We start from the raw sequence: 12,034 nt of genomic DNA, 5'->3' as shown, positions 1-12,034 counted from the left end.
AAACCTAAGCTGTTACTAAATCTCATTGATTTCAGTAGAATTTAGTGGACTGCCTTCCCTGAATTGGGAGCCTATGCATCTTTGGACATTATTTTTCAAATGATGCAGCTCCGAGAGAAAAACAGGGAGACTGTTTTATACTAGTATACTATTAAAAGAAAAGGGCCATAATCCACTCCAGGGCTGAGAGGATGGCCTAGAAATAAGAGACATATAAAGCTGTGCATGGCTTAGAGTCAGGATTAGGGATGTGCACAAAACCGGTTCGCTTGGTTCGGTTCAGATTCGAACTGGGTTCGAACCAGGAGGGGTGGTTCAGTTTTGGTTTTGTTCGAACCACCCCCTGGTTCGGTTCGGATTCGAACCGGTTTGGACACCCAAAAATTGGTAGGGTGGTAGCTGGCACCCAGGGGTACCTGTCACCCAAACCCCAAAGCAATCGGACACTCGTACGATTTTTTATGAATTTTTGAAAGTTATTTTTTTCCCTCATAGGATATAATGGGACTAGAACCAGGCCATTATACCTTATTGTGGAGCACCCATGGGTGCCAACAACCACCCAAACCCTGAAGCAATAGGACAGTCCTACAATTTTTAATGAATATTTGAAATATTTTTAATTATTTTTCTCATAGAGTATAATGGGACCCGAACCAGTCCATATCCCCTATTGTGGAGCACCTAGGGGCACAAAAGCGGGGTGGGTTGTAGACAGACAGGGGTGCCTACCACCCAAAAACCCCCAAGGCAATTGGACACTCCTCTGATTATTGGTGAATTATTAAAGTAATTTTGAATTCCTCATAGAGAATAATTAGGATTGCAGCAAATGTATAGCTTCACGTCGGGGCGAAAGGGGTGTCGTAGAGTGGAATGTGGTGGGTGGTAGTTCCTAGGGTGGGCAAGGAAGCTATCAGAATTATTTGAAAGGAATTGGGCAAAGGGCTGATTTTTAAGTGATTTTTGAAGTTTACGCGTCTTTAAGGTTTTTCTCCATAAAGAAGCATGGAGGTGTCAGCAAATGTATAGCTTCACGTCGGGGGCAAAGGGGTGGCGTAGAGCAGTGTGGGGTTGGTGGTAGTGCCAGGTAGGGCCAAGGAAGCTACCTGAATTTTTTCAAAGGATTTGGGCAGAGGGCTGATTTTTGGTGAATTGTTGAAGTTTACGGGTCTTTAAGGTTTTTCCTCATAAGCTATAATGGAGCTTTCAGCAGCCCCATAAGTGCACTTGGGGGGTGCTGGGGTGGCCCAGAGCGAGTGGTGATGTAGTGCACAAAGGGTGCCAACCACCCCCATGGGTTTCTAACCCATGGGGTACTTGGTTCTGTTGTTTCTGAGGTATTCTGAGTGTGGATTCTATGATAGCAAATGAGATTTTCAATGAGACACCATGAATCCACTCACTCTCATTTGCTATCATAGAATCCACACTCAGAACACCTCAGAAACAACAGAACCAAGTACCCCATGGGTTAGAAACCCATGGGGGTGGTTGGCACCCTATGTGCACTACATCACCACATTCCTGTGCTGACGGGCTTTTGATTGTCTCTCTCCTTGTCTTTTTAAAGTTTTATTTGCTGCCCTGTTTGTATTTTAGTTTGTTTTAAGAATGTTTTCATTTCATTGTTGTTGCATTGGGTGCTGGACCAAAAAGACATGATAATTATTTTATAAAGTCTGAAAGCAGTATCCAAGTTTGCCTGAGTGTTGCTCTAAGAAAAAAATGTGCATATTATAGTCTCTGTAATCTTTTTCGAGTATGGAGGTCACCCAAGTCTTTCCAGAGCGGCCTTTGCGCCATCCCAGTGAACCCACTAAGAAGACCCATCAGCAAGATTCTTGCATTGTACAAACCCTAACTGTTACAATGCACCAGAATCAACCAGTTAGTGAGCTATAATTTGAAGTATTTATGCAAAGAATCCTCCATTCAGAACTGAAAGTAATCTTGCTCTCTTCCCTTATATAGTAACAACAACAAAATAATAAGATCTCTAGACAAACAGCTGTAGTGGAATTGTTCCTGGACTCTATCACTTCTGACTACAGGTAAAAGGATTGTGTGTTTCATATTTAGAATGCTAGGAGAAAGGGATCCAGCCTGGTTTTATACTTGTCATGCTAGTTTTCTATATATGGAAATTTCCCTGTTCCCAGAGAAGCATTCAATAACCCACTAGCAGAAGTGATAAAGGCCTAAATTTTACCACATGATAAGTCGTTTGTCTAGTTTGTCTCTAAGAGTGGTTGCTGGTTGATCCAGTGAATAGTAACATCTAGTCCTTAAAGATAGCATTTAGAAACTCTTACACACACATTTAATAATTCTAGTTCCAAAAACCTGCAAGCAGTTCATACACCGTTGTTAAATCACTGAGAAAACAATTCTTCTCAAATGTATATACGTTCTGAAGTCAGTTCTAGCAGAGGGATTTACATCATTCAGTAATAATGCTTTCCACAGTTTAGGCATGTAGTAAAAAATGGAGGAAACAGGCACTTTAATATTCTTCTATTAAATGTCAGAAGAAAGGAGACAATACATTTCCTAAAAAAATGATTGTTTTTTTTAAAGTACACTGCATTTGTATATTGGAAGTATTGATAAGTCTTCACTGTATGAAAGGTTGGAATTAGACAGGAGTCATCTTGGTTTTGCCTGTTATCTTTTTAAGTTAACAAGCAGTGTATTTATTTAAGACATTTCTATACCGCCTGTAGTGATCAGTCACTGACCACCCCCTCCTCTCCCCTAAAGAGTAAACCAGAAGTGAACCCTGTCTTGACTGACAGGCTGGTGAACTCCAGAGCTCAGCCAATCAGCACACCAGGTGGGTGGGACCTAGAGAGCCATGAGGAAGAGAAGGTTTCTTTGTTAGTTGAAGCTGGCTGGGAATGCAGAGAGAAGAATATGTGGCCGTGAGCGGCAGGAAAATCTCTCTACAGGTCTGGGGAAAGCCAGGAGAGCAGGAAACCTGAATCCTCTCCCATGGTTTTGGTGAGTTCAAGAAGGAAGCCAGGGCCTTTAGGCTTCTGGAAGTTAGTCTAGGGAAAGGTTTGTTTAGTCAGACTGCAGGTTAAGACTTTTGTTTGCTTTCAAGTACTTTGCATATCCCTGAAATTGGTCTATTGTTGTTTACCTGTAATGTAACTAAGCTAAGCCTGCACCCATCCAGCTAGAGTGTTGCAAAAGACTCTGTAAGCTTTTTAAAGGTGTGTTTGTATTTTCTTATATCCATGTTCCTTGCAACTGGCTAACCACAATTTTTAAAGTGTGCTGCCCCAAAATTATCTGGGGTGCTTTTTGAAGTATTCCTGTAACTAAAAACAGAGAGCCTCAGATGGAAGCTGTCTGTAGTATTTTGAATAAAGTTTTTCCCCCTTTTGCTCTTTGCATTTTGCAAGCCTCTCTGAGTGGATTTTTAACTTGGGGAAAGGGGGCTTTTTCTCTGGTGCAACACTCCTCATATGTTCAGCAACTACCAGTTTTCTCACCACGTGTAGGTTTGCATGTGGAACGTTTCTGTATACTTTTCCAGTAAGGAAAAGGAGTTTCTCTGGGATTTCCACCCAAGCCCGGAGGGGATTTAAACTCTGTTGATAATTGAGTGGTGCTGGCAGCCTAGATTCTACCAAGATTATTAGAAAGTGTTGGGAGAAGCGTTTGTTTGTAAAGCGGGGGGGGGGGGGATTTCAGCATTTTTCTTACCCTCACGTGGGCTTGTTCTGAGACAAAGGCTTATAATCCGCTACACTGCCCTATACAAAGGAATCCCTGGATGGTTCACAATCTTTGCCATAAGGTTGTCATAAGGTTGAATATTGGTGGAACATATTGCATCTTCTGAATAATTTAACTGTGGAATCTGCCTAGTCACCTAGGCAGACCCAATATGTGATCTTGCTTTCTCAGATAACTTTGATTTTAGTCCCTAAGGAGTGGAGGCAACAATGGCAAATTTGCTCTATATTTCATAGTTCTGAGGCATTGTGCCAAAGACAAGAACAAGATACGAACGGAAGAGCAAATACTGAAGATTAGGATTCTGTCATTTAAGAACAGCCAACAGTAACACTATAGCTAGACATCTCCCAAACTAAGACTGGGATCCAGGGCACTATGTGTAGAGTTCTGCACACGCATACTGACTATTCACCTCCTTCACTTCCAGCATCAATCCTTCATTCATCTGTCTAAGCAGCACTCCATCAGGGGCTGCTGGTGCAAACAAAAATTAGCCAAATGTGTACATGTGCATGCAGACATATAGAAGCACTTTGTCTATGTACACGGGCCCCTTTTGATCTTGGCCAACATACCCTAAATCAGCTCATCTTTAAGCACCTTTGAGTTTGATAGAACACAGCAGTTTCTTTTCTACAGAAAACAATACAGAAAAGGTCTCCCTATCAGCCAGCTGTGACAATTTTCACAAGTGTCACCTAAGCCTCATTCAGACATTATAAAATCCCTGTTGTCGCCGTGTACAGTGGGGCGAAGGGAGAGGAAGTCCTGCCTTTGCCATGTCAATCAGTAGCGTGCCCTACCACTCACACTTAAAGTGGGGCTTGTCTGAAGAGGGTTATGCTGAAAGTGTGATGGCAGGTGCTTTCATTATTTTGAGACTGGATCGATCCAGAACAAGTCTAGATCTATTCTTATATACAGATCCACATATACTCTGGAATACTGTGTCTTAGTTTTCAGAGTCAACACAGAATATTAATCATGAATATATAATTCAATATTAAACCACATCAATTAACATAATGGTGAGGATCTTTAACCAAGATGAACAGGAGACTATCTTGATGCAAAACAGTCCATCTGGAAAAGCTGAAGATACTTCAGGTTTTGTGCTTCCACTTTTCAATCTGGTTGTGAAAAGCCTTAATAGCTATAACTATTTATTAAACCCCATGCAAAAGTGACATTTAATAAGAAGCAGCAAAAAAAAACCACACCAGGCTCAGTACCCAGCAACTGTGAAAGGGCTCCACCCAGTGGAAAGAGAAAGAACCTATAACAACCAAGTTCCCCATACCACAGTTCCCAAACACACCAGCAGAAACAGAGAGCTTGTTACCAGAAATAAAACCTCGAAGCACAAAACTGTCAGTAGAAAAAACTTCAAAGCAGTTATTCCATAAACACACATGGCAAAGCTAAGACAGCAGAAAGGCCCTACTGTGACAAGGGCAATGCTTCAGGCGAAACAATACATACCCGTCTGTCGATCTTATCACCCTGTGAATTGTACATTAAAAATTATAAGGGCATGTTGCATGTCCATTATATACTTGCATAATGCAGGGTTATGTGCTAATAGCAGTTCTGATGGAGTGGGAGCACCATGCAGAACAGATATTTTCGCATGAGACTGAAGACAAGATAGGAGGCAATGGGATTGACCACTATGCAGTTTACTACAGGTCACAATCTGCAGTTTGGCTCATACTGCATTTGTATCTGGCACTTATTCCTTTAACTGCTGACAAAAACAGGAGCAAGCAGTGGACATGCTGCTGTTTGACATGCCCTAAAAGTTGTCAACAGCCTCACCTCTCAAGCTGCCTCAGAAAATGAAAGGTCAGATTTTGCTTAATATACAAGCAAAAGTGTACAATTATAAATCAACACTCTCCATACTAGAGTAGTGCAACTATACACTTACTTGAAGTTGGCACAATTCTACAGAACCAACCAAAAGAAACCCCCTACAAGTCAGTTTTGAAGGTTCACCTAGCAACATAACCACCTTCTGTAACTGGGACAATGAAAACACACAGCAAGAAGCAGCCAAGCCTGTTTGGTCTACGCTTTATTTGCAACCATGATGGGCCTGGTATAGATTTAAAGCAAGATTTTTGTACCCACACATTTTTGGCATCTTTTGTATGTAACACAAATCTTGTGACTTGCTTTCTTACAAGCAAAATATATGCATTTATACAATGTTTTAAATGAATCGTTCTTCATGTATATTAACCACAGATATTACTTGTGTCAGCAATTAACTCTTGATTTTACTCACCCTAAATATTAATTTTAAAAAATCATACATCTGTAGTGATTGGAATTCAACCGATACAGATGAAAATAACGTAAACCAAGAGAAATACATTATGTCCAAGAAAAATTGTTAACAGTACTGACATCCACTTTGCTTTATGTTGTACTCAATTATACAAGACCAGTAGCCACATCCTTTCCACTAAAGAGAACCAGGTTCCTCCTTCATATAAAGGATCTCTCATTTCCTTAGCTTATCAGCAGACTATATGTGAGAAAGAAGAAAGGAAGATGCTAATACCTGAGACAGAATGTTGGTGCATTGCTGAAGTAAGGACACTGGAGGATTACCAATACTTGTTGCAAGCTGCACTCTTAGCAGCTGTTCTTTCAGAGTGGCATTGTCCTGCAAAGCATGGGCCAATGCCACAGCTGCGCACCAGTTTGAAACGGAGTCTGTAGAAAAGAGTCCTCCACATAGTAGCTGGCCAGCCGAGACAGAGTTTCCAGTTGCTGTAACAGCAGGAACAACAGTTAGTGACAGCAAAACATTTCCAAGATTAGCATTTCAGACACACTTCCACACAGCTTGTGAAAAATGCCTGGGAGTGCATTCAACACAAGCCCCAAACATGCCACACATGTCCTGAGGTACTATCCTGACACTAGTTCTACCCATGTCAATGGCAACGGCAACTCAAACGGAGGATCACTGAGTATGGAGAACTTTTCACTAGGCAAGTCAGTAGGGCCCAGGTAAGCCCCTTCACTAAAAAGGACTTTCCCCGCCCCCACCAATATTACCCATATTAGATCCAGAAATCGCCTCCTTTCATATGAACCTGCCCAAGAACGGCTCTATTTCTGAGGCCCTTCTCTCCATTCTGCCCCATCATGGGAAATTCAGTGGGTGGGTCAAGAGGTAGCAAGGCTGGAGTTGGGAACTACAGGACCTGACTAACCCAGGCACTCTCCTCGCTGCCTCCATCGCTAAAAGCCCTTTGCTGAGAGGTGGCCCTGGGATGGCCTAGCTACCTCCCTATAATTGGTCCCTAATCAAGAACCTGGTGCAGAAGGACCCAGTCAGTGGAAGACATCAGTTCCTTGAGGTCCCAGAATAGTGCAGCATAGCTGCCAGGCTGGCCCACTCCACACCCTGATGTAGTGTCGTCTAACTATCCAGATAAGCCAGGCCTCACCATCCAGCATTGCCTTTAGAGGTGTGCAGAACCAGATTTGATGCAAACCAGCCCAGTTTGACCAGTTCTAACTCAAACTGAACTGGCCTCATGAAAAAGGCAGCCAGTCTGAGTTCCAACCAAACTGGGCCTGGTCCGTTGCAGACCAGTTCGATGTTTTGAGGGGTGATGCTTGTAAAAGGGAATCTGGTGAGGATTCCACTTTACAAGCAAAGGGGAACCTTCCTTTAAAAGGTTTGTAAGGGCGGCTGGAGCCACCTAATGGCGCAGTGGGGAAATACCTGACTAACAAGCAGAAGGTTGCCAGTTCAAATCCTCGCTGGTACTATATCGGGCAGCAGCGATATAGGAAGATGCTGAAAGGCATCATCTCATACTGCATGGGAGGCGGCAATGGTAAACCCCTCCTGTATTCTACCAAAGAAAACTACAGGGCTCCGTGGGCGCCAGGAGTTGACTTGATGGCACACTTTACCTTTAAGGGCGCCGAAGACACCTTACTGCTGGTGGCTTCTCTAAACCCCAGCACTCCTCCCAGCAGCACGGCCCATGTGGCAGCACAGTTCCCACCTTTGTGGATGCTGGAACCATGCTGTGGTTGCTCGGGCCACACTGCTGGGGAGAGCACCGGGATTTAAAGAAGTCGGTAAGGTGCCCTCTTGGCGCCCTAACCCCCAGCCACCCTTAGAAACCTTTTAAAGGCAGGGTGCCCCTTTGCTTGTAAAGGGGAATCCTCCCCTGATTCCCCTTTACCAACATAGCACATCAAACTGGGTTGAACTGGTTCAACTGAACGGACCAGACTGCCGCTGGTTCCACCGAACCGGTTCACGGACCAGCAGCTTGGTTCAAATTTGAACTGAACTGCCAAACAGTTCTGTGCACACTCCTAAATGCCCTCCTTTGTCTAAGGGCTAGTCCTTCACAGACTTTCCATGTTGACTGCCACATCTCATGCCCACCCATGTACCTCCCCATCTCTAGAGCCAAACCCCTCAAATGGTCCCCCTTTCCTCAGAAAGGGGTCCTGAGGGGAGGAAGTGGGAACCACCAACAGAATGGGACATTGCAGAGAAAAACAAAGGAAAAGAAGCTGTGCCATGCCCGGGGGAGGGGGGAAATGCCCAAATCCTATGCTAGAGGACCTCTCGCGCTTGAGCTAGGGCTCTCCTCAGTCTTCTCTACAGAGGGAAAGAAGACAGCTAAGGGTAAGAAGTAAGCTCAGCCCAGAAAGTTTGCTTGTAGAGTGATGCCGCCTTCTTCAGCCAGGTTTGCAAGCAAAGGACACTCCACATGGACGAGAATGAACTTGCTGAGCAGACCTGACCAGCCTCTACCTATTCACAATGCAGGCAGGAGAAAGACTGGCTTTAGGAAGGAAGCAAGAGATGCCTCCTGGCTCAGTCTCCAGCTGAGTGTATCTTCCGAAAAGAATAGAGCAGACAAAGAAGAGAACACCCCAGTGCCCGGACCATTCAAACGACAGCAAATAATGAAAATGGACAATCTTTCTCGCAACTCTGACACTGCTTTGGGCTCCTAGTGACTCTCTAAAAGTACTATTGCTCAAAGCTTCACTCCCACCTCTGTTCACTCAAACTTCTCCTACATCCAGTATTCTCTTGTTTTGTAAATGAATTGTAAATAAAAGCTAATCTGAAATCTTACATATAACTAATCAAATTGTTAACATGTTACTAGGAAAGTATTCTTAATTAAACATGAATGAATGTTCCCAAATTTAGACGCGCTTCGACCTTAGTGCGTTTGGACGTCCTCCCCTCCACTGTTTTGGAGGATAGATTTAAAGGCATTCCTTTTCCTGCCCACCTATGTCCCTGCAGTACAGGCCAAGTGGAGACCAGTGTGCATTCTATTTTATATTGTGATTTTTATAGGGATGCTTGTTTAGAATTAATTTCCCCTTTGCTGACTGATTTTATAGAGCATCCCGATGATTTTAATCGGAAGTTTTTATTAGCCAATCCTGATGAGAATGTTATTAATAGAGTGGCCAGGTACTGTTATATAATTTGTAAAATCTGTTCAGGTTTTTAAATGTTTGATCTTGATATATTTGTTCTTATGTTTTCTGTTTTTCTGTGTCTGTTCTGTTTTGTGTTTTTGTACTCTGGTTATTACTGACTGTAATAAAGATTGGATTGGATTGGATAAACATGAATGAATCCAAATCAGACTAACCATACCAGTTCCCAGAGAAAAGTTCTGCACTTTTACAGCCCTGTAAAACTGCTTGTCCCTTGAAGGGTATTGCCTACTTCCTCCAAGCAGCAACAAATGCAGATGCCATATGAACTGCCTATTAATACATTTCTATGGTAAAGTGCTACACCTCATGCAGCCCGAAGTGGCACTTGAATGTTAAGGTCTTCATTTCACAAAAACCCGAGATCAGTCTCTCATAACTCTCCTAAATATTTTATCTACAACTCACATTTTTGGAAGGGAAAAAGCTGCAGCCCAGTTATTGCACACAATAGTCAGATCACATGCATTACTTATGTCACTCTTCTTAACCTATGCTCCTTCTGCTGCATCATTAATCAGCTTATTACAAGATTGTGAGTAGCATGAAAGTCACGTCTTTCTTTCTGAGAAACCAGTTCTGCAAATGTCCATCTTCAATCGGAAGCCCCTAACTTCACTTCTCAAGGTTGCCACAGAGAGGAGAACATAAAACAATTGTTATATAAAAAAATTCTATACCATCAATAGTTGAAGGTAGAAGCGTTGACACAATTTCTCCTTGTCCCTTCTGATTCTTGTATAAAAAGCACTGGAAACAGTAAAGGACAGCACAGCGTAGCACAAATGGTTGTCTTTCATTTACCATTGACATCAGCAGTACTACAATTGCAGGCCTGTCAGGTTTGAAATAAGACAACTGAGTACTTTTTTAAAAACTCACACATGCACACTGTCAGAACTAACATTTAATGGCAAAGGAAAAATGTATTTTGCATAACAGAAAGTATAAACAGAGGCAGTGTTCTCTTTAAGGTGTGCGCATGCTCACAAGTTTTTTGATGTCCGCTCAGTTAATTTTAGATCCCACTCAGACTGAATCAGAAATGCCCCACTTGAATGCATGTGCATGCACACTGCGTTGATACTGCCACCCAGAACAAAATTCATTCCGACACAGATGAAAAAAATTAGAGAGAACACTAAATCAAGGCACCCCATACTGACCTCACCCAATTAAGGTGATACTGAATTAAGACCACCTGTATTAGAAGATGTGAGAACCATTAGTTCTTTTCTGAACTCAACTGATACCTTCATTACTCTTTGTTTTCAGTTCCTCCAAAAATGACTATGAGGACACTGATATTAATAGTGATCAAAGCTAGAAGGTGACATTCGAACTGCTACAAGCACCAGTGCTTTTAAATGCGAAAGGTAAGTCAATTTCACTGTTGATATTTTGCTTGCTGGCAATAAAATGTTTACTGTATTTACCTGAATAAAAGGTGACTAAATTTAAGATGATGACTTAAAAGATAGAGGTTAACAACAACAACAACCAAATATTTCTATACTGCTTTTCAACAAAATTTTCCAAAGAGGTTTACATGGAGAAATAATAAATAAATAAGATGGCTCCCCATACCCGAAGGGCTCACAATCTAAAAAGAAACATAAGACAGGCACCAGCAAGAGTCACTAGAAGTACTGTGCTGGGGGTGGATAGGGCCAGTTATTCTCCCCCTGCTAAATAAAGAGAATCATCATGCTAAAAAGGTGCCTCTTTTGCCCAGTTAGCAGGGATTACACTTGTATAAGATTACACTTTTATTTACCTGCCCCCCACCTCGAAAGAGGACTCTGAATTCAAGACCACCTCCCTATTTTTAACTGGGTGGGAACTTTATCTTGGATTTAGGTAAATACAGTACCTTGTCTCCTCTGCCTTCATCTACAGCAGGGCTGCTCAACTTCGGCCCTCCTGCAGAATGTTGGCCTATAACTCCCATCAACCCTGGCTATTGGCCACTGTGGCTGGGTATTATGGGAGTTGTAGTCCAAAAACAGATGGAGGGGGGGTTCTAAGTTGAGCAGGCCTGATAGACAGGTTGCTTACCTGTAACACATGATCTGGAGGTGATCCATTGTCAGTCATGAGAAATGAGTTATTGTGCCTACACAGGGACCTCACGGATGGATTAACTAGCTCCTCACTGGTGCCCCTCCCTTCCTTGCTTTTCTCGGCAGCCAGGTGCCATTTTGTCTCAGTTTCTTGGAGACACATCTGATGATAGTGCAGGCCCACAGCGTGGATTCACTGGGCAAGCAGGTAAGTCAGTCTTGAGTTTTAAAAGCTGCAGCGGGGAGGTACAGTTGGGTCACATGAATGACAACGGATCACCTCCCCAGGGAGCCAACGGATCATCCCCCAGGGAGCCAGGTCCAATGCCCGCTCTGGAACATTATCATGGACATTTTTTGTTCGCTGCTGAGACAAAGAGGTCAATGTGAGGGAGGCCTCACTGCCACACTAGATGGGCCAGACAAGATTGCTTAAATTCCCATTCATGTTGAAGGTCCTGCTGAGACGGTCGGCTAGAACGTTCTGTAGCCCCTTGATGTGCAGAGCTGTCACAAAGATGTTCTTGGATATGCACCAAGTCCATAAGGGAGAACTCAGGGCACAGAGGGAGTGTGACACTGTGCCCCCCTGACAATCCACATAGGCGATCGCTGTAGAATTGTCCATCAGCAACTGCACAACGGAGCCCTGAAGCAAGGCAGCAAAAGACTTGAGAGCCAAGTAAGCGGCCATCAATTCCAAAAGG

General features: G+C 43.1%; 1 protein-coding gene across 2 annotated transcripts in view; it reads right to left on the bottom strand.

The window, feature by feature from the left end:
• Positions 1-12,034, bottom strand: part of USO1 (USO1 vesicle transport factor) — an 83,130-nt gene that overhangs the window by 28,748 nt on the left and 42,348 nt on the right. Inside the window, exons 12-14 of one of the 2 annotated variants that reach the window (XM_053259602.1) lie at positions 9,945-10,099; positions 6,320-6,531; positions 5,233-5,253 (exon numbers count right to left, since the gene is read on the bottom strand). In XM_053259602.1, coding sequence (XP_053115577.1) covers positions 5,233-5,253; positions 6,320-6,531; positions 9,945-10,099 — 388 coding nt within the window. The remainder of the gene's footprint in view (positions 1-5,232; positions 5,254-6,319; positions 6,532-9,944; positions 10,100-12,034) is intronic. The other variant, XM_053259603.1, reaches the window with a different exon arrangement.

Source organism: Hemicordylus capensis, chromosome 6, assembly GCF_027244095.1.
Source record: "Hemicordylus capensis ecotype Gifberg chromosome 6, rHemCap1.1.pri, whole genome shotgun sequence".
In the NCBI taxonomy this organism is placed as follows: Eukaryota; Metazoa; Chordata; class Lepidosauria; order Squamata; family Cordylidae; genus Hemicordylus; species Hemicordylus capensis.
The sequence above is the reverse complement of the archived record's forward strand: the minus strand, read 5'-3'. Positions and strand labels throughout refer to the sequence as shown.